The sequence below is a fragment of the Castanea sativa genome, chromosome 11 (genome assembly GCF_040712315.1).
Source record: "Castanea sativa cultivar Marrone di Chiusa Pesio chromosome 11, ASM4071231v1".
Classification (NCBI taxonomy): Eukaryota; Viridiplantae; Streptophyta; class Magnoliopsida; order Fagales; family Fagaceae; genus Castanea; species Castanea sativa.
The window spans coordinates 11859442-11885076 of NC_134023.1; the positions used below are offsets into that span (position 1 = coordinate 11859442).

At 32.8% G+C, this 25635-nt stretch overlaps 1 protein-coding gene across 1 annotated transcript; it reads left to right on the plus strand.

The window, feature by feature from the left end:
• The first annotated feature begins 477 nt into the window (after nucleotides 1–477).
• LOC142617215 (putative LRR receptor-like serine/threonine-protein kinase At1g56140) lies at nucleotides 478–25197 on the plus strand. The gene is made up of 24 exons (XM_075789981.1): nucleotides 478–583; nucleotides 4300–4483; nucleotides 6254–6325; nucleotides 6614–6685; nucleotides 6770–6841; nucleotides 7264–7335; nucleotides 7868–7939; nucleotides 8058–8129; nucleotides 8332–8403; nucleotides 8489–8560; nucleotides 8679–8750; nucleotides 10020–10091; nucleotides 10182–10247; nucleotides 12092–12157; nucleotides 12294–12338; nucleotides 13293–13357; nucleotides 13966–14342; nucleotides 14895–15096; nucleotides 15196–15357; nucleotides 20615–20733; nucleotides 23038–23248; nucleotides 23337–23568; nucleotides 23691–23841; nucleotides 24735–25197. The coding sequence occupies exons 1-24, from the start codon at nucleotides 478–480 to the stop codon at nucleotides 25125–25127; spliced, it is 3099 nt and encodes a 1032-aa protein (XP_075646096.1). The 3' UTR covers nucleotides 25128–25197.
• The last annotated feature ends 438 nt before the right edge of the window (nucleotides 25198–25635 follow it).

The window sequence follows — 25635 nt, forward strand, 5'->3', positions numbered from 1 at the left end:
CATTGGCCATGAACAGTGATTTTAGGCCAATAAACTGTACTTTTTAGGATGAACAGTAATTTTTACACATTAAAAAATTATTTTTGTACAGTATTTTCAGTTTTCAGTTTTCAGTTTTCAGCAATAAGTTCTATCCAAACGGACTCTAAATCAAAACACTAATCCTAACACTATTCCTACGCCTATTGGCTATATATATATATAATATAATATAATATAAAACAAAACAAAAACCAATTGGTTTACTTGCAAAGAAAAAAAATCCATCTCACCAGATTGACTAAATCAAAACACTAATCCTAACACTAATCCTACGCCTATTGGCTCCCTCCTTTTACATAATTAATAGATATTTACCAAAGGGATATTAACATGGGAATTTGGTCTGGTGGCTTTGCATATCTATGAGAAGCTTTTAATCTCTCTCTCTCTCTCTCTCTTTATAGCTTCTCTTTTACAATGCTCTTCTATTAAGTCATGGTAGGATCATCACCTCTTCTAGTTTTAGCTTCTTGCGTTGCTTGCATCTTTGGCCAGCTGTTTGGGTTAGCTCAAGCTCAAAATCAAACAGATCCTGCTGAAGGTGTTCCTCCCTCTCTCTCTCTCAAATTTTTACATATATTATAGTTCTTGGCTGAGAGCTTTGTTGTTTTCTGCATATGTTTTACATATGAACAGCAATACAAAACTACATTTTTTTCTTTTTTGGGTTACAAAGTAAACAATGAATACAGAAAATTATGTTTGGTTTATAATTGTTGATGTGAAAACTTGAAGTAAGATTGTACAAAATGCTAGCTTTTAGAGCATTCGCATCGTTCCGTCTAAAATTTTCTATCTATTTTAGCATAACAACCCACATTTTCTATTTTACACAAATATTTTACAAAAACATTTATATGAGCTTATCTATTATATACACTCTTTTATTTAAATAATATTTTTTCTTACTTTTTTTATTTTATTATTATTTCACACCTACCCCACGTAACCCTCTTTCTCCTTTTTTTTCTCTTAATACACAGACTCTTTTTCTTCTTTTTTTCCTTATCTCTATTTTCCCTGAACGTGCCTCTCTTTCTTCTTCTTCTTTTGCAATTTGAGTTTGATTATGGGCAGTGATTTTGGGCATAGAATACAAATATTTTGGGTGGATTTGCAATTGTTGCTTCTTCTTCGGCATTTTCTTCTTTCTTTCTTTCTTCTTCTTCTTCTTCTCCTTCTTCTTTTGCAATTTGGGTTTGATTATTTATATGAATTTGTATATGGGTTTGATGAATTTGAATCTAGATTTAGAATGAGTCTGATGATTTGTATAGATTTGCATAGCATGTTGCTGGATTGAAGAGAATATAAAGGAGGAAGAGGGTAGAGGAAGAGAGAGCATAGAGAGAAAATAAAATAAAATATTCATTTAAAAAGCCACGGTATCCGTATATATTTGCAGGGCAATATTGTATATAAACAGTAATATAAGTAGATTGATGTGGTTAAATTTTGAGCAAAAATATATAAAATCATGCACCTTTTCTATTTTACACACACCGGAACAAGTGCTCCTAGAATTAGTTTGTAACTCTTGGTAAGAGCTGCTGGGAAAGTTGACAATATTGGCCAGCCTCTAATGGATGAACAATTTCCGATAATTTTTTTAAAAATTAGTTTACTAACATATATTCTAAGAGTACACCTTAAGAAAACCCAATTAATATATAGGTATAGGCTCCATACTTATTTGTTGTACAAACCAAAGAATCGTGTTGATAAGTACGAAGTAGGTATTGTTCTTCTAATATTATCATCATTTTAATGGCTAGCTTGTGGTGTCAAGTCAGCCATTACATGGAAGTGGGAATAGAAGTACTACCATTGTGGTGTCAAGTCAGCCATTACATAGAAGTATTATTATCATTTCAATGGCTAGCTTGTGGTGTTAAGTCAACCATTACATAATTGGTGAGAGTAATTCGTAGGGAGTTTGACCATAGATAATGATATTTTTCTCTCTCATATTTACGATGAAGTTGACTCACTAAATTTATGATGGGCTTCATTACCATGAATGTTAGAGAAGAGATTACTATTTTTTCATAGTTCGAAAGTATCTAAAACTTTTTCCAGTTGGTACGAGATGGTGAACGGTGTCTTTGGGTATGTCATATATATATATATATATATATATATATATATATATATATCCAAAATTGAGAGAATATCCAATTATATTATAAATTAGCATTCAATTAGACTTTAATTTTGTGCCACGTGTCTCATCTAATTTAAGTTTTTAAATTTTTGTACCAAGTGAGTTAATCAAATGTAAAAATTGGATTTCAATTAAAGTTAATTTTGCACCACACGTCTCATCTAATCTAAGTTTTTAATATTTGTGCAAAGTAAGTTAATTCAATGTGGAAAATGAGGAGTTTAATATAAATAAACCATAAAAAAAGCCTAATCATATTTCTAATTCTATATATAAAATTAGAGGAAAAAAGAGTTTGAATGATTTTATATTTATGAGCCATTTTTTTGTGTAACTAAAAATAATTCATATTTATAATTTATTTATGTAATATACCATGATTATGTACAGTCCATTACTAACTAGGTAATATATATATATATGTATGTATGTATATATTAAATTAAAGTTTAGAGAAAATTCAATTAGAATCAAAATTGGTTTTTGCTTTTTTTAGCTTTCCATAAAAATTAAATCGTTTATATTTTTGTTGTTATTTTTTTCTTTAAACTAATGATCATATTTTTTTTATACTGTTTCTATTCAAATATTTTGTATATGAAGATTTTGTACCTAAAAAATTGTAATTGAGCTGATCAATCACATACACCTATCCCCATTCAATTTAAGAGATATTATTGGACCAATCTATTCTTTTATTTTGTATTATATTTAGTAGAATTTCACGTACAATGATTGTGAATTGATATTGTATATATAGTATTCAACAGTGATTTTCAAAATTATTTATATAATAGCATGTAATTAGAAACTTGGCGTAATTAATACCATGAAAATTGTAAAAAAATATAATTTTAGTACCTTTAAGTGTCTGTTTGGCAAAGATTATTTTTGCCGACTTATTTTACTATTCAACTTATTTTTGCTACTATTCATGGGTTTCACTGTATTTTTTGGTACTATTTATGGGTCTCACTTTGCTATTTTAGTTAACTATTACCTTTGTTTAAAGTCCTTTCAGCAAAAAAATGTAGTTTTAGTAACATAAATGGACCCTAAATATCATAGTTGACCTTATGTCCTAAGCTAACATCAATAGCACCATTTTAATTCATCATTTCCGTGCATAAGCACGGGTTACATACTAATAATAAATTAATAGTTAATACTTTTTTTTAGGAAAAATAATTATTTAAGTAAATAATCAAATATCTATGAGCCGATGAGCAATGCTCAGTAAGTATACAATTTTTATTATTTTTACCAAAGTTTCCACCTAGTAGTTAATAAAAAAAAAAAAAGCGATGGAATATATATTCACTAGACTTATTGAATATCTTTATCACTTGTTCGTTACCCATATATGTAGAGTTTACATTTGTATATGTTTTCAAAAAAAGAGATTTACATTTGTTTATGATCATGTTTGTATCGATGATTCCAAAGTTCAGCTTTTAAATACACAACATTCTCATTTGTTTGGGTGGACTAAAATGAAAAAGGTAAACTATGTATTTAGTTTCTATCGCATATACTATATTTTAATTTGATCCATATCATTTTAATTGTGTCAATTTGATCCTTAATTTTTCAGTACTGTGTCAATTTTGTCTATGCCATTATCTTTTGGATGAAAATTGATGACGTGTTTAATGGCCAAAATAAAAAATTAGGTTTTGTTGATGTAACAATAAACTTAAATTTTATTTTGGACATTTGCTATATGAGTAATTTTCATATAAGATATAACATCAAAAACTAAATTGACATGACATTGAAAAATTAGGAATCAAATTAACACAATTGAAATGTTAGAGATTAAATTGATATATAGTGTAAAAGTTAAGGGCCAAATATATAATTTATCCAAATAAAAAATATGCAGCATATTTATTAAATATAATTTTTTTCCATATAAAAAAAATTTTCACTTTTTTTTCCGTAAATAAAATTATACTTTTACGCAATAAATATCTTAAACGGTGGCAGTTTTGGAGGGATATAGTGAAATCAGTGAACAGAATTACTTGCTATTGTTTCCCAAGCTAATCACAATGATATTTAATTTAATAACTGTGTGAATTCGATTTCAGTGAGAGCATTGAACACAATATTTCAAAAATGGGAGATCTTAGCAAATTCAAATCAATGGAATATAAGTGGAGAACCATGCACTGGAGCAGCCATCGATGACTCCATCTCCTTCAATGACCAAAACCACAACCCCTTTATAAAATGCGAGTGTTCGTCTAACTCTACTTGCCACATCACCCAATTGTATGTCTCTCTTTTATTTATTCTCATGTTTTGCTTCTCGTGCCATTTTTGCTTAAAGTTACAATTTCTATACATTTGTTTTAAAAAAGAAATATTAAATTGCATGGTTTGTGTCAAATTGGTTCAACTAGTAAAATATTTTGACATTAGTATCATTAGATTAGGAATCACAGACGTAGAGATTTGACTTTGCAGAGAGATAAATCATAGAAATTGTGTAACTCGTGCAAATGATTGTCTAGAGTATTTATATGCAAGCATATACCTCTTGGGAAGAGACATATCTGTTGTGAATAGATATATCAATTCCAAGAGTCACACCTATACCCAAATACCACTTCAACTAATATATCACTACATAAACAAGAGTAATGCTAGACATATAAATTATTTTACAATTTTTTATATCCTGCTAATGTGGTGAATAGCTATTGGTAAATAAAAAAGTGATATTAGTGGTGGGCCTTAGATGACAACTAGTAAGAAGTTGGCCACATCAACAATTTGTACAAATATTGTAAAATAGTTTGTGACTATAGTATTACTCTATAAACAAATCTCACAAAGTAACACTATTTACCAAATGAAAAGTTATTGCACGTGTGTGAGGTTGTTCCATGTTATAGTGTAATCACTCGTCACAATTGTACATTAACATCATTTATTTTAGTAGAATATATTTTTTTTAATTGAAAACAAAAATGAATAAGCCAGTTGATCACCTCTATTATATGATACTAGTTGTTGAAAAGATGTAAGGTTACTGATTGATATCTGTTGCAAATTAGTATCAAAACTGTTGGATTATATTATATTAATTGCTTGTTGAAGAGGTTTAAGGTGTCAAAACAAAGTAGCTAAGAAGAAGCAAAACTTATTTTTATATGTTCTCATTAAACTCATAGTTTATCATTTTATGTACCTTTATAGAGTGCAAGAGCAAAGAAGAAGTAATTTAAAAAAAAAAAAAAGTTGACAGATGAGTTGCCACTGTGCATTACAGAAAAATTCCTTTTTAATCTGTTGTTTTATATATGCCTGTCTGTAACATTTGACTATTAGACTAGGTTTTGTTTATTTATTTATTTAAGGAGGGTGTCTAGAGCTTGTTAAGTACTTGACTATTCTCCTGAGTGTGTGTAGTCTCCCATCACACAAACACCAACTAATTATAGAAAATTCTGTTAGTTTGTTGGTAAAAAAGCAGTGGTTAGCATGGTATAGAGGTGGATATCTCTAAAGTGAACTTAACTTGGGATAAGAACAGTGGTGGGGGAAGTTAATGGCCGATAATAATTTTTTTATGGGTAAGTAACATACTAACATAGGTCTTAATTCGTCTTCCATCTTGTTTTTATAGAGGAAATGATGAGGTTTATTCATACTAGAGCTTGTTAATAAATTTACTTTATATTGCATTGAGAAATAGATAAGGGATAACAGTCATTTATTGAGATATATAATACTCCAGGTCATTTTTCAATACCAATTCCTACATTCATTTTAGGAAAAAATACACACAAAACCCCATATGTTTTCCGGTAAAACACGACACATCTTGAGGTTTTGAGTGTAACGCTTAAGCCCCTTGTAGTTTAATTTTATGTGCAAACCAATAATTATGTACATGAATCTTTGTTAAAATTAAATATTCTTGAGATATTCTGAAAATTTTGGTATGTTATAGAACCTACACTTCAAATTATTTTGAGCTTCGTTAGTATATGAACCTTTGTTTTCATGGTTGATGGCTTTTTTCTTTCTTTACAGGAAGGTTTATGCCTTGGATGTTGTTGGTGTAATCCCGGATGAACTATGGACTTTGACTTTCCTCTTCAATCTGTATGATTTCTTCTCTATACATTTGTTTACTTGGGTTTTGCATGAATAGTGTGATTACCTTCTCTCTCTTTTTTTTTTATTTTTGGGGAAGAGTTACCTTCTTTTTCATGTAAGCTAGAATTGAACTTTTTTTTTGGATAGGAACTAGGATTGAACTTAGATCTTGAAAGTGTGCTTCATCATGTCATCCAATTGAAAATTGTAGTAGATGTGGTATACTAGTTTGCTAGGATGGTTCATTTTCATTATACTCTGTTAAATGTGCTAAGTTTCCAACATCTGTTACAGGAATTTGGGCCAAAATTACTTGACTGGTAACCTGTCTTCATCCATCGGCAATCTATCTCACATGCAATACCTGTAAGCCTGTCTGAATTTTGGTTTAAAACTCAAAAGGACATCGTGAAGCTGATGTTATTTAAGCTTTCTCTTCTTCTGATGTAGGAGTTTTGGCATCAATGCACTATCAGGGACACTACCAAAGGAACTTGGTAATCTTACGGACTTAATATCATTGTAAGTAAATCTCATTCAAAATTTGTAGGTCATCTATGTGGCATCTTGGTGGAGTTGTTTTTATAGGTATTATTTGTCTTCAAATACAACCATTTCTTTATGGTAAATTTTTTCAAGAAGGGTTTTGTGAATAAGGAATTTCTCAAATAGCATTTCATCATCCTTCAATAATAGGATTGAGGGTAAGGTCTAGGGTTCAAGACCCATAGAATGCATGTTTAACTTCTCAATAAAAATCTTTGAAGAAGTATTTTACAAAAATATGAATGTAGTAGTCACCCCGATGCAAGTGTACAATTCTGCTGCCTTCTGCATTTCACAACATTTTTTGGGCTGGTACTCTGTGTTTTACACACTTGATCTTGATGAAGAGAATCGAAACCTTGGTTTATAATTTATTGTTTTACTTGTTGATTTTGTAGGTCTTTTTCAACAAACAACTTCACTGGTTCTCTCCCATCTGAGCTTGGGAATTTAGTGAAATTAGAACAGATGTAAGTTTTAGTACAACATGTCTTTCCATTTTCAGTGTAAGTTTTGAAAATCTATATTATTGAATTATATAGCTCAGTGAGTTAGACTTTCGAAATGTTTCTTGTAAAGCTTCTTGAAATATCATGTCTGTGGCTCAAGATTGTAAGAAGTTTGTGACAACAAATATATTTGACATATTGCAAGGTTTTTCATGTGCAAGACTGTGTACCACATCCCAGGACTGAAAGAATGTGAATCATAATTTTTGAAAATATAATTTACATGATACAGAAATGATTTGGTGGAAACGATATGGCTATTGTAGAGAGTTGGTGCCAGTAATGACATTATATTTGATATTTGATTTGTAGATACTTACTGTGAAATTTTTTGAAAATTGTTCTCACAAGAAGTTAGCAGAGAGAACTTAATGCTGGCTTGAGGCCTTTCTTTTGTTGTTAAATTCTTTAATTGTTACTGCTAAAATTTTATTTTGGCTGAGGATAGGATATCAAATGTCAGTTGATTCATATAAATTCTTTACCTTGACAGCTACTTTGATAGTTCTGGAGTTAGTGGTGAGATTCCTTCAACATTTGCTAAGTTACAAAACCTCAAAGTAATGTAAGAACTCTCTGATTACTTCTTTTCTCAATTGCAAACTTTCCAACATACATATAATGATAAATATAAAAACAAAAGATTGTGATAAGATGTGAGGAAATACTTCTTGTGATCTCAGGTGGGCATCAGACACTGAACTCACGGGCAGGATACCCAACTTCATAAGGAATTGGTCAAAGCTTACAACCTTGTAAGACAATATAGCTGGCTCCATCCTATTTACTTATCCCTAAATCATGCTTGATAAGGCTCAAGTTTCATTACAAAGTTAAAGTAACATTGTTTTCTGTAGGAGTTATTATTGAAAAAAATTTAGTGTTTACTTCTACATTCTACAGAAAAGATTCATTTCTGCACAATTTATGATTATCTACTCCAAAATGTTTTTGTAGGAGGCTTGAAGGAAACTCTTTCAAAGGTCCAATACCCTCAACGTTTTCCAATTTGACTTCTCTGACAGACTTGTGAGTGTCTACATCACTTGGTTACTTTTATTTGTATTTTGTAGATCTGTAAAGCTAACAATCTCATGTGTGATATAAATTGTAGGAGAATAAGTGATTTGACTAATGGGAGCCCTTCACTGGAATTTATAAAGGATATGACATCTCTGAGTATCTTGTAAGAAAACACAAAAGCAACTATCTTTCAGATTCCTAACGAAGAATATACATGTTTTCTTTCCTTCTTTATTGCTCTTCCAGAATATGGTATAACAGTTTAGTTACATGTGTTGCAGGGTGCTGAGGAATAGTAGTATATCTGATTCAATTCCATCCAATATAGGAGAATACCTAAAGTTGTCACAGCTGTAAGTAATGCCCGTTGTCACAGCTAGAATTTAGGTTGAATTTGATTGTTGGTTGAAAGCAATGGAACTAGGAACATCTTTGCTATTTATTAGGTTGGACAACCCCAACTTGAAGAAAGAAATTTTTATGGGTTCCTGTACTAAATTTTAAATCGTAAATACTATTCAATTAAGTGATACAGTTATCAGGTTTCTCATGGCATGCAAAATGATTTCACCCTGTTTGTAATCGAATAAGGGGCCTTTTCATAGTATTTTAAACTCATCCTATTTCTTTTCAAATTTTCTTATCTTTTCTCTATCATTTTCTTCAAGGACGGACTCAAAAAGGCCAGAGTAAAAAAAAAAACTCCAAATAGGCATCCATATAGTATTAAAAAATTATAAATACTCAAAATCGTTGTTTCTAAATACATTAAGATGCAATCATTTACCAACAAAGACCAACAAAAACAAAATAATGTCTTTTTTTAATACTTGGTTAGCTAGGATTTATTTATTTATTTTTATTTTTTTGTTGAAGTTAGAGCATTTACATTGGTGGTGCTAAGAATTTTAGCTTTTATTACCTCAAAAAGTTACTTTATCTATTTTATCACCCCACTTTATAATACACCCAATATTAAATATTCTTTTTTTATAACTTCATTTAAAATAATATAAATAATTCATTAAAATAATAAAAGAAGTGAGAGAATTTGAGTTTTTAATTGAAGAAAGAGATATAATCTTAATAAAATATTATATTTATTTTGAACAACTTTTGACAGTCAACTGTCATTTATACCAGTTTACTGTAGTTACAAAAAAAATTAGCTTTACCTTCTCTAATAACACATGATTTTTTGGTGGTAAAGTAGTTTTTCTTTTCTTTTTTTTGCTAAAATACAATCACCATTCTGAATATTTTTATTGTTCTTATTAAAATTTTTGGTTGGATAGTTGCTATTTGGGTAAAGCTAGTTAGGCTTATTGTGGAGAAAGGGAGTTTAAGGTTTTGGAAGGGGGCTAATTACAAAAATGAAAAATATTATAACTAAAAAAAAAAATTTGGACCCAGGGGGCCCCACCTAGGTCCATCCCTGCTTTTCTTGTTCCTTATATCTTGTAGGGATGGTGTATCTTTCTTATATTTTACTGGTTGTAGTTGCATAAAGATTGTAATTTTTAATTACTTCTTGTAGATAGCTAGTTTTATGTATCACACAACCATGTGATAATAGCGTTGTTATCAATACATAATAATAATTTTTTTTTAAACTTTTTTAGGGATTTGAGCTTCAACAATATAACAGGACAGGTTCCAGACTCGCTTTTCAATTTGAGTTCGCTTTCTTACTTGTAATATACCTCATTTTCTCAATTGCATATTATACATTCCAATATTATTCTTTATTGTGTTGAAGCATGTACTATTTTGTTCATTATTAGGTTTCTTGGAAATAATAAGTTAAACGGCGCTCTGCCTACACAAAAAAGTACGTCTCTTCTCAACATGTAAGTATTTTAAAAATTCTTTGCATGTAACAACATTTTGACACATTTAAAATGAAAATGGAGATGCCTAACAATTAGCTTATTAATTGGGAAAAGTCCCTTATTTGTTCATTGTATACTAGGTTTTTTTATATCTCCGATGTATATATATATTTTTATAAGAAATTTTTCATTATTATTTTTTTTAATTTATAAAAAAATATATACAAGGAGTATACGGGACATACAGTCAATCACGAAAATTTCATAAATCTAGCAAATCAACAACTGAAAATAAAGATCTGACAACTAGTCCAATAAAATTCTAAAAGAGAATAACTTGAGATCAGGCATAGTCCTCTTTTTATCTTCAAAGCTCATGCTATTTCTTTCCCTCCAACTACACCACGTCAAACAATGGAGGACAGGCATCCATATATAATCATTCTGATGATGACCAAATTGACCTTGCTAGCAAGCTAGTAACTCAACAACAGATTTGGCATCACCCAACACACTCCTAACAAACCCAATACCATGAATCTCTGGGGTATATATACAAGGAGTTATATTTTATCTGATGTTGAGGGGATAGTATAACACTGATCTCTTATTAACACTAAGCTATTTGGGGTGGTATCTTGGTACGAAAACCTTGAGTACCACATCCCAAAATCTTATATTAGTTAAGTGAACATTTATATATAGTGCATTCAGGTTAATCAAAGATACGATCTCTATGTAATAATTTAGTGATTCCCTAAAATGATAACTCTTTCCTTTATTTATCTAGAAGCAAGAAATTACAGAAAAGAATGAAGTCTGTATCACCACTGGATTAATTGTATTGGCCTAATCTTAGAGTCAGAAATGAGTAACGCCATGCTAGATACATGGATCTCCACGTTCAGCTGATAGCATAAACAAGCATGGCATAAAAAACATGGAAAAATGGAGGTTCTGGATTTAAATAATGTGGTTTCAGAATTTTGTTTTATAGCATCAGTGTCACTTGACTAATGCCTAACTTAGTGCCCAGAAAGAGTATGTAAAAAAAAAAAAAACAGAGAGAAATTGATCAAAGAGAAAAGCCGAAGAGAAACTTCTAGTAATCTTATTAAAATGGCTAAACCAGTTACCATTACAAGACTCTGATATGCTTATATACAATCACAGAAGAGAGAGCGCTTAAATCTCGGAGGTGGTTATAACTAATTAACCACCTCTTACACGTGTGCAATAACAGAGTTTTAGGCAAAATATCTGACTTAAATGAAACGTTGCGTTTTGGCTTGATCATAAACACTCTGAGATTAAACGGCAGAGTTGGGACCTGTTGCATCAGCTGAACCGTCATCACCAGAGCTAGCCTCTTCTGTTGGGTGCAAGTTCTTAATTATATGGCTAGGAGTAGAATTTAGTTTTTACTTTTTAACTTTTGTAGAGATGTTACTGTTATGCTAGATATGAAGGAAAAGCAAAGTATTGCAGCACAAATATTTCATTGTTCTTTTTCCAGATGTTACATGCTTCATTTTATAACTCACATCTATATATAGATGTGTTAGGAGTTTAGGATGACTACAAGCTTCAAGAGTACTACAGAAGTTTGCTTCATTTCTCTTTAATTGACACTTGTCCATGAGGTGTCCACTTGCATGCTTGTTCAATTTTGCTGCTGCTGGATTCTTCATTTGTTGACACCTAGATTTCAATTGCTTCTTTCTTTAACACTTAGGGAGCCACTTGTCAATTACAAATTACATTTTAACATCTTCTACCTTCTGCTCTTCATACTGAACATGGGATTGCTTACCAAATGAATGGAGTAGGTATCTAACTTCCTTTTTATGTCATGCTTGCAGTGATTTGTCTTACAATAATTTAGAGGGAAGCTTTCCTTCTTGGGTCAGTCAACAAAATTTGCATGGGTCAGTCAACAAAATTTGCAACTGTATGTATACTATCGTATTTGAAATTTATAATAAATTTATTTTTCTGAGATTCCATAAACTGATACTCTTGAATAAAAACTGACATTCAGATCTTATGATGTATAACATGCAGTAATTTAGTTGCCAACAATTTCACAATAGAAACTTCAAACAGCAGGTAAATTTCTCAATGCTATATTTTCTTATTTTAACTGTTGAGTTTTACCATAATGAAACAAGTTGCTGTTTTTAATCTAGTTTAAAATGCTATTAGTCTTGTCAATTATGATGGTGAAGCTGTTAGGTTCTGATAGCCATGAAGCTTTCAACATGGTAACTTGTCCTCTCATTTGTTTTTGAACTTTCGTTTTACATGGAGTGTGAATTATCATCAACACACTACTTATGAGAATTATTATGTTTTACTAGCAGTAGATTATAGACAGAAAAGCAATTAGCTGCTGTCTAGCATGTAAATTACTTAAACATGTCCATTAAAAGGAGTGGACCAATGGGCGTCTGAGGAGGACAAAAGCTTTGATACCAATCTAATTTGGGATTTATTGTTAAGTTTTGGGATAGGTAGGGTCAGTGTTTGTTGTTAGGAAGTGACAAAAGAAAAAAGTAAAATCAATTGAAATTTGCTGGAATTTGAACAGAAAGGAGAAGAAATTATTTACCTCACACGTGGAGATCCTGAGCATGGCAACTAGAGTTTCCGGCTCCAACAACTCAGGAGTCATCAGTTACCAAAATATTCAAATTAAAGAATTCATTTTATTGACTAGAATGGGTCAAGCCCGGTTATATCATCTTGCTGAGATTTACATGGTCAAATGAGCATCTAATCTATGTTCTCTTGATATAAAGCATTTGGAAAAATTTAGAGTAATTAGTTGATTTCATACCTCGGAGACTGGAGAGTAAAGGATAGACTATCAAATGCTTATGAGCATTTCATCACGGGGCAATGCTTATGAGCATATTGCCAAGAGATCATTTCTCATTACATGAATGAAAACTTAATACTAATAATAATATTTGTATGAATCAGATATATCTGCTTTAATAACTAGTGTATCATGTCATTAAACACCATGTTTCTGGCCTAAGTGCGTTTCTGTTCTTTTAGTGTTTTGCCTTCAGGATTGAACTGTCTTCAACGGGGTTTTCCTTGCAATCAAGGCAATGGAAGATGTAAGTACAATTTAAAAATCACACTTGATTGTAAGATTGGAAAGCATTAGTAGGTATTGGGGCCAAAGAATGAGAAGATTATAATTTAGGGTTGGTGTTTTTAAGAAGAATACAAAGTGATGAAACTTCAAATGCTTACAAAATATTGATATGAACACAGTACTAAGAGGAAGCATTCCAAATTTTTAGTACACATGAATATTGGATCTATCCTTTGAAGGGCTAAATTGGCAATGCTCATAGCTATATTCCAGTCTCAATTCAGTAATTTTCAATGGCAGTGTGATGTACTCTAGAAAAAAAACTGCAAGGTCAATGAACCTTTGACTAGAACCCTTTACTTGTTATCATTAAAAAGTATTTAAAAATCTTGGGTTTGAATATGTCAATCTTTTGTCCTTAGCACTAAGTCTCACATTCAACTTACGGATAGTTAAACTATTTTTCAACTGTTAGTTTATTTATAATGGACTACTAGAATTGATCAGGATTCCAAATTCAAGCATGTCCACTATTGAAATGCATAGCATGCTTATGAACGCACAAATTTGATCACCTTTTTTGAACTTAAACATCAATGAGTGCTTTTTTTTTATATTTGATTTCAGATTCTGACTTTGCAATTAAGTGTGGTGGTCCTCAGATTACCTCTTCTAATGAGATTGTGTATGAGTGGGATAATGAGACACTTGGCCCAGCTACATATTATGTGATTGACACAGACAGGTGGGCTGTTAGCAATGTTGGATATTTTGGCAGCAGCCCTGATGCTCAGTATACAAGGCTTTCATTATCTCAATTCACGAATACTTTAGACTCAGAGCTGTTCCAAACAGCTCGACTCTCTGCTTCATCATTAAGATACTATGGCTTAGGCCTCGAGAATGGAAACTACACTGTGAGCCTCCAGTTTGCAGAAACAGCTTTTGATAACTCTAACACATGGAAAAGTCTTGGGAGGCGTGTCTTTGATATTTATATACAGGTCTTCATAATCTCATCCATTTGTTTTAGAATTACAGTGTTTTGTTTTAAAATAAAGTTTGCACTTTGCATTGCCTAAAATGTTTATTCACCATAGTAAATAAGTGTTACTTTCTTTTGTTAACCATTAATTGTGTGGTTTAATAATCACCCACCATGACCATGACTAGGGATTATGATGATAATCTAAGTGTACATTTCTTAACAAAAAAGAAAGGGTGCATGTAAAAAATATATTGACAGTCTTATTTTATCAATGCAAAAATTTCCCTTGAATATGATGCATATTTATAATTGAGACTATATAATCAATTCAAAAATTTACCACTAGAGGTTCTCTATTTTGGCCTCTCAAATTTTCTTTGACCATCTGTAATTTCTTCACTACTTTTGCAATTAATTTACAAATCAAAATAGTTTTGATATCAAAAATGTCTATAATCATGATAAAAATTTTGAATGAAGCCTTTGATGTGGTCCAATTTTCCTAAAAAGTTATCTCCCTCCCATCCTCCCTGTTTATTTTGTTAATTTTTGAATTTGGTTGCTCTAGGGGAATCTTGTTTTAAAGGATTTTGACATACGAAAGGATGCTGGTGGTGCCTCTTTCGTAGCTGTTCAGAAGGAATATAATGCGGTTCAGGTATCAGAAAACTACCTTGAAATCCATCTCTATTGGGCTGGGAAAGGGACTTGCTGCGTACCTACTCAAGGTACTTACGGGCCTTCTATTTCAGCCATCAGTGCTACCCCAGGTAATAAAGTGCAAAAACTGTAGCTGCAATTTAGAAAGATTAGGCACTGGTTTCCTCAGATATTAGTACCGTGTTATTGACTATCTTACTTTGGTATAGAATTTACACCCACTGTTAGTAATAGACCTCCAAGCAGCAACAAGAATAGGACTGGTCTGATTGTGGGTCTCGTTGTTGGTGTTGGAGTTTTGAGCTTTCTGGCTGTTTTCGTGGTTTTCTATATTGTTCGAAGAAGGAAACCACCGACCAATGATGATGAAGGTAAGCCAAAAATCATGTTGCACATACATGATAATTGTCAAACTTCATTCAGTTTTCTCTACATATTAGAAAAATGGAACTCTTTCCTGTTGGAAATAAAGCAAAATACTGATGGGCCTTTCCTCACTTACTCTCACAAATATCCACACACTACTTAGTGTGTAGAAGAGACTCACACTCACAAATTAAATAAAGAAAAAGAGAGTGGAGAGGGAAGAGTTAGAACTCTTTAAGGTTTTGTATTTCTCTTCAACTCTTGCTTAGAATTTGACGGATGAATGGGTTTATATAGTACACTATCCAACCTTTAACTCTCACTACATTTATTTTCTAACTCTTACATTCATAAATCTCACACATAACTTCAACAAACTTCCCACTATATTAACTTATGAAACTCACTTATTTATGAAGGATTAATTACAAACAAGTTTAACTTCTAACATCCCCCCTTAAACTTGTTTTCTTGATTACTCCAAGTAAGGCTCGCAGCTTGTTGAATGTGTCATACTTGAGTGGTTTAGTGAGTATATCTGCAACCTGATCATGTGACTTCACGAACTCAAGATGAACTTCTTTTCTTGCAATACATTCTCGAATAAAATGATACATTGTGTCGATGTGCTTGCTTCGGTCATGAAAGACTGGATTCTTTGCAAGAGCTAGTGCAGACTTATTGTCCATAAATATCTTCGTAGCTTCTTCTTGAAACATTTACAACTCTTTCAATAAACTTCTAAGCCACTTTGCATGACAAACACTGGAGGTAGCAGCAACGTACTCAGCTTCACAAGTGGAAAGCGTCACGATTGGCTGCTTTTTAGACGTCCATGTAAATGCAGTATTACCCATATAGAATACAAAACCAGTAGTACTCTTTCTATCATCCGTATCTCCGGCCCAATCACTATCACTGTAGCCAACAAGTTTAAAATCTTTAGAGGGTGAATACAACAACACCATAATCCAGTTGTACCTTTTAAATAGCGAAGAATTCTCTTGGCATTTTCAAATGAGTCATCTCGGTATGCTTCCATGTAACGACTAACTAGTCCAACGCCAAAAAGGATGTCCGGTCTTGTACATGTTAGATACCTCGACTTCCGATCAAACTTTTGAAGAATGTTGGATTAACCTTCTCTTCATCAACATGCTTTGACAACTTCACTCCACATTCTACAAAGGTGCTGAATCGGATTGGAATTTAACATCTCAAACTTCTCGAGAATATCCTTCACATAACCTTCTTGGGAAATAAAAATCCCATCCTCCATTTGCTTCACTTCAATGCCAAGATAATAGGCCATAAGTCCAATATCTGTCATTTCAAACTCCTTAGTCATTGCTTTCTTGAAGTCTTCAAACATACTTGGATTGTTGCCTGTAAAAATCAAATCATCTACATACAGACAAACAATTAAGATATCTCCATTTGTATGCACCTTATAATAAAGCGCATGTTCATGTGAGCATTTAGAAAACCCATTAACCTGGAAGTATTTGTCAATTCTACTATTCCAAGCTCTTGGTGCCTGTTTTAGGCCATATAGAGCTTTCTTTAACTTCAAAACTTTATCTTCCTGCCCCTCTACAACATAGCCTATAGGCTGCTCAACATAAAGTTCTTCCTCAAGGTAGCCATTCAAAAATGCGGATTTTACATCCATTTGAAATATTCTCCATTGATTCTGAGCTACTAAAGAAATTAGCAATCGTATAGTTTCCAAACGAGCAACTGGGGCAAATACCTCATCATAATCAACACCTTGCTGTTGACTATACCCTTTCACCACCAATCTTGCTTTGTATCTCTCTACCTCTCCTTTTGCATTCTTTTTCAACTTGTACAACCATTTTACACCAATTGTCTTCTTTCCAGTTGGAAGAGTTGCAAGCTCCCATGTATCATTCTTCTTTATTGCCTTTATCTCTTCATCCATAGCATTTCTCCATTTTTTGTCTCGCAGACCGCTCTTCAAATCCCGTAGGTTCACAATCAGCAAACGGGGACAAAAAGTGTTACATCATCAGTAATCTCCTCGTTGAATCATAAAGATCTTGGATACTTCTCATTTTTCTTGGTCTTTCACTAGAACTTCCTTCTAGTAAAGATGATGATGATGGACTTTCATGAATGGGAGATGATGCCGCCGGTGATGGAGGTGGAGTGGTAGGCTCTTCCCGAACTTCATTCCCTTGATCTTCCTCTCTTCAGATGGGAAAGAAATCATACTTCTCCTCTTCTTGGGTACTCCAATCCCATGTGCCTTCTTCATCGTATTCCACATCTCGACTAACAATGACTTTTCCAAGATTTCGGATTATAGAGCTTATAGCCCTTAGAGCTTGGATCATAGCCAATGAACACATACTTCTTGCTTTTATCATCTAGCTTGGATCTCTCTTGATCTCGTACATGTGCATATGCAATGCTCCCAAACACACGAAGATGGGAAACCTGTAGGCTTCTTCCTACTCCAAGCTTGTTGTGGGGTTTTTCCTTGTACACTTCTTGTGGGGCAACGATTGGACAAATAGATTGCACAATCTATAGCTTCAGCCCAAAATTCTTTAGGCATTTTCTTGCTCTTCAACATGCTTCCGGCCATATTAAGAATTGAGCGATTCTTTCTTTCGCTACACCATTCGTTGTGGTGACCTTGGAACCGCGTTAGAGGGCGGCAAATCCCATTTGCTTCACAAAATTCTTTGAATTCATTTGATGTGAATTCGCCTCCTCTATCGATCTTAAGGCCTTAATTTCATGACCACTCGCTTTTCTACAAAAAGCCTTAAATTTCTTAAATGCACCAAATGCTTCGATTTCGCTTCAAAAAATAAACCCATGTTTTTCTACTAAAATCATCAATAAAGAGAAGAAAGTAGTTACTTTTACCAAGTGATGATGGCTTGATAGGTTCACACACATCTATGAACAAGTTGCAATGGCTTAGTTGATCTTGTACTAGCTTCTTTTGGAAAGCTTTTCCTTGATTGCTTGCCAATGAGACATCTTTCACAAAGCTAGTTAGGATGCTCAATGGAAGGCAGTCCTCTCACTATCTTCATCTTTGTCAACAACTGTAGTCCTCCAAAGTTTAAATGCCCAAATCTTAGATGCCAAAACCAAGAAGAATCTTTAAAACAAACCTTCAAACATCTAATAACATCAGTTTGAATATTTAACAAGAACATTCTATTTCTTGTCATAGGCACATTAGCTATCACATTATTTCGATGATCCCTTATTAAGCAACTACAATCTTTCAACTGGATATCATAGCCTCTCTCAAGGAGTTGTCCCAAACTCAAAATATTAGTTTTCATGTTTGGCACATAATATACATCAGAAATAAATTGATGATCTCCATTCTTTAAACGGATAAGAATTTTACCTACCCACTTCACTGAAACTTTGGATGAGTCACCAAAGGTAACACTCCCAACCACCGATTCATCAATCTCCATAAACATCATTTTATTCACACACATATGGTTGCTAGCACCAGAGTCAAGATACCACGCACCATTTTCTTCTTTGCCTTCTCCTTTGTATGCCAACAACAAAGTCGGCTCCACTTCTTCATTCTTATCTTCAACATAGTTAGCTTTCTCTTCAATAGTGTTAGTGGCATTTTTACATTCAGAAGCATAATGGCCATACTTTTGACAATTATAACATTTGATATTAGACTTATCATACCTTCTTTTATATGGTCTTGAGAAACTTCCTCTTCCATGATCTCTTGTGGATTTTGAACTTTGACCCCTCTCTTCATAATTGGGAGAGTTTTGACCATTTCTTCCTCCAGATCCTCTCCCTCTACCACGTCCATGTCCTCGGCCTCTTTGGCTACTTTCACGCCAACCTTTCTCATTCAAGGTGAGCTTTGCTTGTAGGACTTGCTCCAAAGGCTCTTGCTTCTTCTTATTGAGCCTTTTTTCATGGGCTTGTAATGATCCCATGAGTTGGTCAATGGTCACTGACTCTAAGTCTTTTGATTCCTCAATTGCTACAACAATATAGTCAAACTTTAAAGTTAATGACCGTAGAATTTTTTCTACTACACGGACATCATCCAAGTTCTCACCATATCTCTTTAATTGATTTACAATTGCCAACACCCTTGAAAAATAATCTGAAATAGATTCAGATTCTTTCATGTGCAAACCTTCAAACTCGTCTCTCAATGTTTGAAGGCGAACTTTCTTCACTTTATCAACTCCCGTTAGAGAGTTTTTAAGAATCTCCCATGCTTGCTTGGATGAAGTTGCATTTGCAACTTTCTCGAACATAGTTTCATCCAAGCCTTGATAGATCAACGTAAGTGCTTGTTGATCTTTCTTTCGAGCTTTTTGCAAGGCTTCCTTTTGGTTTGGGGTTAAAGATTCTTCATCTTGTGACTCCACATAACCTTTCTCCACAATCTCCCACGCATCTTGGGATCCGAGCAACGCCTTCATTCGGATACTCCAATTTTCAAAATTTTGTTTGGTAAGTCGAGGAAATTGGAATGACACCATCCCATTAGCAATAGCCATTCTCACCACGAACCGATTGGTTTTGATACCACTTTGTTGGAAATAAAACAAAATACTGATGGGCCTTTCCTCACTTACTCTCACAAATATCCACACACTACTTAGTGTGTAGAAGAGACTCACACTCACAAATTAAATAAAGAAAAAGAGAGTGGAGAGGGAAGAGTTAGAACTCTTTAAGGTTTTGTATTTCTCTTCAACTCTTGCTTAGAATTTGACGGATGAATGGGTTTATATAGTACACCATCCAACCTTTAACTCTCACTACATTTATTTTCTAACTCTTACATTCATAAATCTCACACATAACTTCAACAAACTTCCCACTACATTAACTTATGAAACTCACTTATTTATGAAGGATTAATTACAAACAAGTTTAACTTCTAACATTTCCTTTATGTGATGCTGTGGTACTCACTATTAGTGACTAGTGAGGTGGCCTCTGCATACTCCCTATTAGGTTGAGTATAAAATGCAGTGTACCATTTCTTGTATACATAGGCATTTTTACTAAAACCTCTTTCTATACATGTCTTGGAATAATAAGCATTCACACACAAACAGACATATATGACCAAAAAGGAATAGGGAGAAACATAAGTTACATGGCATGCAAACAAATTTCTGCATTTTCTGCTTTAAACCACTCAAGCAAATCGATTACTAGAAAATGGATTCAGTTTTAAAACCTGTATTTATGTTGAAATTGCAGAGCTCCTTGGAATAGATGCTAAAACATTCACTTTCGGCTATGCTGAACTTAAGACAGCCACAGAAGATTTTAGTCCTGATAATAAGCTTGGAGAGGGTGGATTTGGACCTGTATATAAGGTAGTTCCTTGTTCTAATTAAAACTTTAGTGGCTGAACCCAACCCATTGCCTTAAAGTTGACTGTCTGATATAAGTTTAAGGCTGCTATACATCTGTTTCTATTTCCGTGCAATAAAAATTATCAAATCACAGATTGCAACATCACCTTTTTCTTTTTGTTTCGTACCTTTATTTTCTTCATTTATTTTATTTTTACTTTTTGTTGTGAGTTTGCAATTTGCATGGCTCCTTACAATTATATCTTGTTCCTGTGATGGGTGGGAAGCTGCCATTTGCAATTATTGTAGAAGTAAATTGATAAAAAAATATATGAAGATTCATAACCTCATATACATAAACCCTTTTCTATTTCTTGTACTAGTTCTAATGCACATGCATCTTCACGTTCATAAAAAAAAAAAAACTTTAGAGTAAAAAGTTATTCAAAGTTACTTATCAAAAAAAAAAAAAAAAAATTTATTCAAAGCTCTTAATGAAACGAACGACCCTATTTTCTAGTTATCTTCTGACTCAGGCAATTTTCCCAGATTCAAACCTTTCTAAGCTGCCATATCGTAAAATCTGTAACACATTTTTTTTACCTTTGTTTGGCCCTGGTTGCACATTCAAAATAATGGTTTTTGTTCAATGCAACTTGTTCTCTACACTTGGTACACTTATAAAAGAAAGCATCGTACATTGAAATGAGGTACATTTTTTATTCCACTATATCTCAATTTCAAGAAGTGAATCTGTAAAATCACTAATTTAGAGAAAACTACTTATAAACCTTAAACTTTAACAATTTACATATAAAACCTCGTATTTTATCAAAGGTTTCAGTTAACCCCTCCTGTCCATATTTCCTATGCCGTCGTTTACTTACACACACGAGTCCAAAATGGTGCATTTTGGAAAGTAAAAAATAATGTCATATTTCCTTTTTTGTTTTTGTTTTAAGTTTATGAGTTGTCATTTTTGAGTGACATTAATCTTTGTAAAACACCATTGTTTAGGAACATTTGTTTGTAAAACGCCCTTGTTCAAAGATGAAGGTGTTCATTGAAACATTTTTAAAGTTTAGGGTTTTAATTGCAATCAACCAAAACTATAACGTATAAAATGTAATTTAGTCAAAAATAATTATTGGACACACATTCTAAGTAGTCTCACTCCAAACAAATTACGCTTAAAATGATGAATTGATGATTCCATATATTTAATATCCTCATGGATGGTTTAAAGCTTGAGCAGTTGTTTAAGAAAAAATTTTAAAAATGGACTGGTCTCTGCGTTTATTAGATTTGATATTAATGGGCACCATTAGATGAGAAATTACATTTTGTGGAGGGTATAGCATTTTTAATTAGTCATAACATTTGGCTTGAGTAAAGGATTTCCTAAATGTTTTACTATTAGGATTTAGAAGATTCTGACCAAATAATTGAAGTCATAAGAAAACAAGATTAAAATTTTTTTGTTACTAATATAATTCCTAGGAGGTAGGAGCATCAAATTACGCTTTTATTTTATAATTTGTCTCGTTGTTTACCTTATCTATGAAATGGGATCCAAAAGATGATCGTTTTTGTTGTTAATAGTTTTCTTACTGTATTGAATGTATCATTGGAGGGAAAACACTCTAGAAGGCAAGGTTTATTTATTTATTGGACAAGGTTTGGGTCCAACCACCAATAGGAATATAACATGTGTCCTTTGATGTGCAATGCATGTGACTCACTTGGTTGGTTGGGTTAAATAAGCCATTTACATTGTACATGACAAGGACAAATGTCATTTTCCTATTGATGGTTGGGGCCCAAGTTTGGAGCCAAACCTTTTCCTTATTTATTTATTTAAAAAATTGACGTTTTGGACCAAATGAAGGAAATCTATGCTTTGAAGAACATTTATATTGGGAAATGTTGTCATCCCTGCTCATACATTTCCTACATTTCCTAGGAACGGTAAGAGGCATGAAATTTTTTATTTATTTTTTATTTTTTAGAAAAGGAAGCATGAAATTGAAAATGATTAAATTGGACATACATCTTCACAGTGTAGATAAACATAAAGTAACTACAATGTTTTGAGTTTTATCCTTATAATTGTATATATATAAATGGATATTATGTTTTTTTGTTTTACATTGTTTGTCTTGAGCCATCAATAAGATAATAAGTGTAAATTACATATATTAAGGCATCCATCCTAATTGGTCAAACTCTCATTTTTAATTTACTTAAATGGATTAAATTCATATGTAGACGTGCAATTATTTTTTAAAATTTTTTTTTTAATATTTTGTTGGTACTTTGTATTAGGGAACACTCAATGATGGGAGAGTAATTGCTGTGAAGCAACTGTCTGTAACATCACACCAAGGAAAGAACCAATTCATAACTGAGATTGCTACTATATCTGCTGTGCAACACCGTAACCTTGTGAAGTTGCATGGATGTTGCATTGAGGGAGATAATCGACTCCTTGTGTATGAGTTTCTAGAGAATAAAAGTCTTGATCAAGCATTATTTGGTATGTGAAAGCATTTTTGCTGTTGCTGTACGGGTATAACTATTTATTTATACCATGTAGATTAAATTTGTATGCTTGCATGAGACAGGAAATAGAACTTTGAATCTCAATTGGTCAACACGCTTTGATATATGCCTGGGTGTAGCAAGAGGTTTAGCTTATCTTCATGAGGAGTCACGGCTTCGAATTGTACATAGAGATGTGAAGGCTAGTAATATCCTTCTTGACTCTTATCTCATCCCCAAAATCTCAGACTTTGGCTTGGCCAAGCTTTATGATGATAAAATGACCCACATAAGCACTCGCGTTGCAGGGACCATGTAAGACTCTAGAGGCATAGTGTGTCACCTTGTCTCTTTGAATTACATAATCCTTTTATTTTATTTTTTAATTTTTTAGTTATGTTAGTACTAAACTTTGCGTGTGATTACTACTGATATAGTGGGTACCTTGCACCGGAGTATGCCATGCGTGGGCACCTTACAGAGAAGGCTGATGTGTTTGCCTTTGGTGTTGTGGCTCTTGAGATTGTCAGTGGGAGGCCAAATGCTGACTCAAGCCTGAAAGAAGAAGAGATATATCTGCTTGAATGGGTATGTACAGTATTTTTGTGCTCCATATATTTATGATCTTTCTTCAATAGGATGGATTTTTTTCCTTCAAAAAGTTTCAGTAGCAGTTTTTTTTTCATCTGGACATGTGTTTTTGTGTTTGTGACGGTCATGATCCATCCACAACTATATATTTTTTACTTCTGCCATAAGTTGAAGTACCATTAAAACCTGGATCATAACTTATCAGAAATAAATAATTTTTTTTTTGCCAAAAATAAATAGATAAAAATAAAGAGGAAAGTTTGGACGTCCAAATAAAGCAGAATAATTTTAATTACTAATTTAGTGTATTTGAAAATAAGTCCACTTTGCAACATAACAGGAAATGAAATGAGTCTCCATACCCAAACCTACCCTGGTAAAAGCCTACTTTTTTTGTGACCAACATTATGTAATAGCCTCTTTCAAAATTATTTCATGAATCCCAAGATAAAACTTAATTTTGTGATGATCATGATTTTAAACTTTACACTTTCTTTGGTATTGAAGAATGTGTCAATCTTGATTTGTCACTCATCCATATGTCCCAAAACATTTAAAAATAGAGTTCTTAAAATAGAGTGATTTTTAGATTCACAAAATGAGCCTGTGGATGAGTTTAGGGAAAAGAACTGGATTTTATCTAGATCCCCTGTAAAACATGGTTGTCTTATTCATTCAAACAATTAGAATACTCACTACCAATACATTTATACTTCATTATGAAACCTTAGACTAATTGAAAGTTCTAAGCCATTGGATTACTGACTTCTACCTCCTCTGTACTAAATTCTGAACCTATAGAAAGTTGACTCACTGAAACAAATGGATCACTCACTGCCACCACCATGATACAATATTGTAAAGCTGTTCTTGTAACACGTCTATCTCAGGCTTGGAAGTTGCATGAAAACAACCGTGAAGTTGACCTTGTGGACCCTACATTATCAGAATTCAATGAGGAAGAAGTAAAGCGACTGCTAGGAGTATCTCTTTTGTGCACTCAAGCATCTCCAACATTACGGCCATCTATGTCACGTGCGGTGGCAATGCTTTCGGGAGATATTGAAGTAGGCATTGTAACTTCAAGGCCAGGATATTTGACCGATTGGAAATATGATGATGTGACCAACGTTACAACTATGAGTGGGGGTGCAACGATAGGAACTGATTCTAGCTATTACAACTCATTATCAGCCAGTGCAAGCATGGTGGGCGATGTAGGGAATCCACCAGGAAATGCTTCTAAACCTATGCTTGGTGAGATTATCAAAGAGGGCCGATGAGAATTAGTACTTTCTTTTTCCCCAAAAGTTTTCTGGTGTGTAAATTAAAACACTTTTGTGTATTCTCCAAGTCCTAGTTGTAAAATTATTTATATAATCTAAGATGTTATTGTTTAGCATGAATTTTTCAAAATTCCTTTTGTAAGTTTTACACCGTAATTCCTTACGTTTTATGGTAGAGGCGTAATTTGCTTCATGTTGTGACTGAAACATTATCAAATTTAAGGCACTATATATTCAAGAAGCGATACTTTCACATGGAGATTTACTTGGGAGAAGTTCTTATTAAAAATAGAATAACTATCTCACTAATCCATTCATCAAGGTGAAAAAGTATACAAAATACTATATAATACATATTTAATATTGAGCGTGAAGGCTGATACGCCTAGTATTAGGCGGGGAAAAAGCTAGTTTGGAAGAATTTCCTTTACATGGCAAGTCAAACTATCTACATGTATTTTTAAAACAAGCTACAGGGACTCATTAAATAGGTCATGAGACTAAA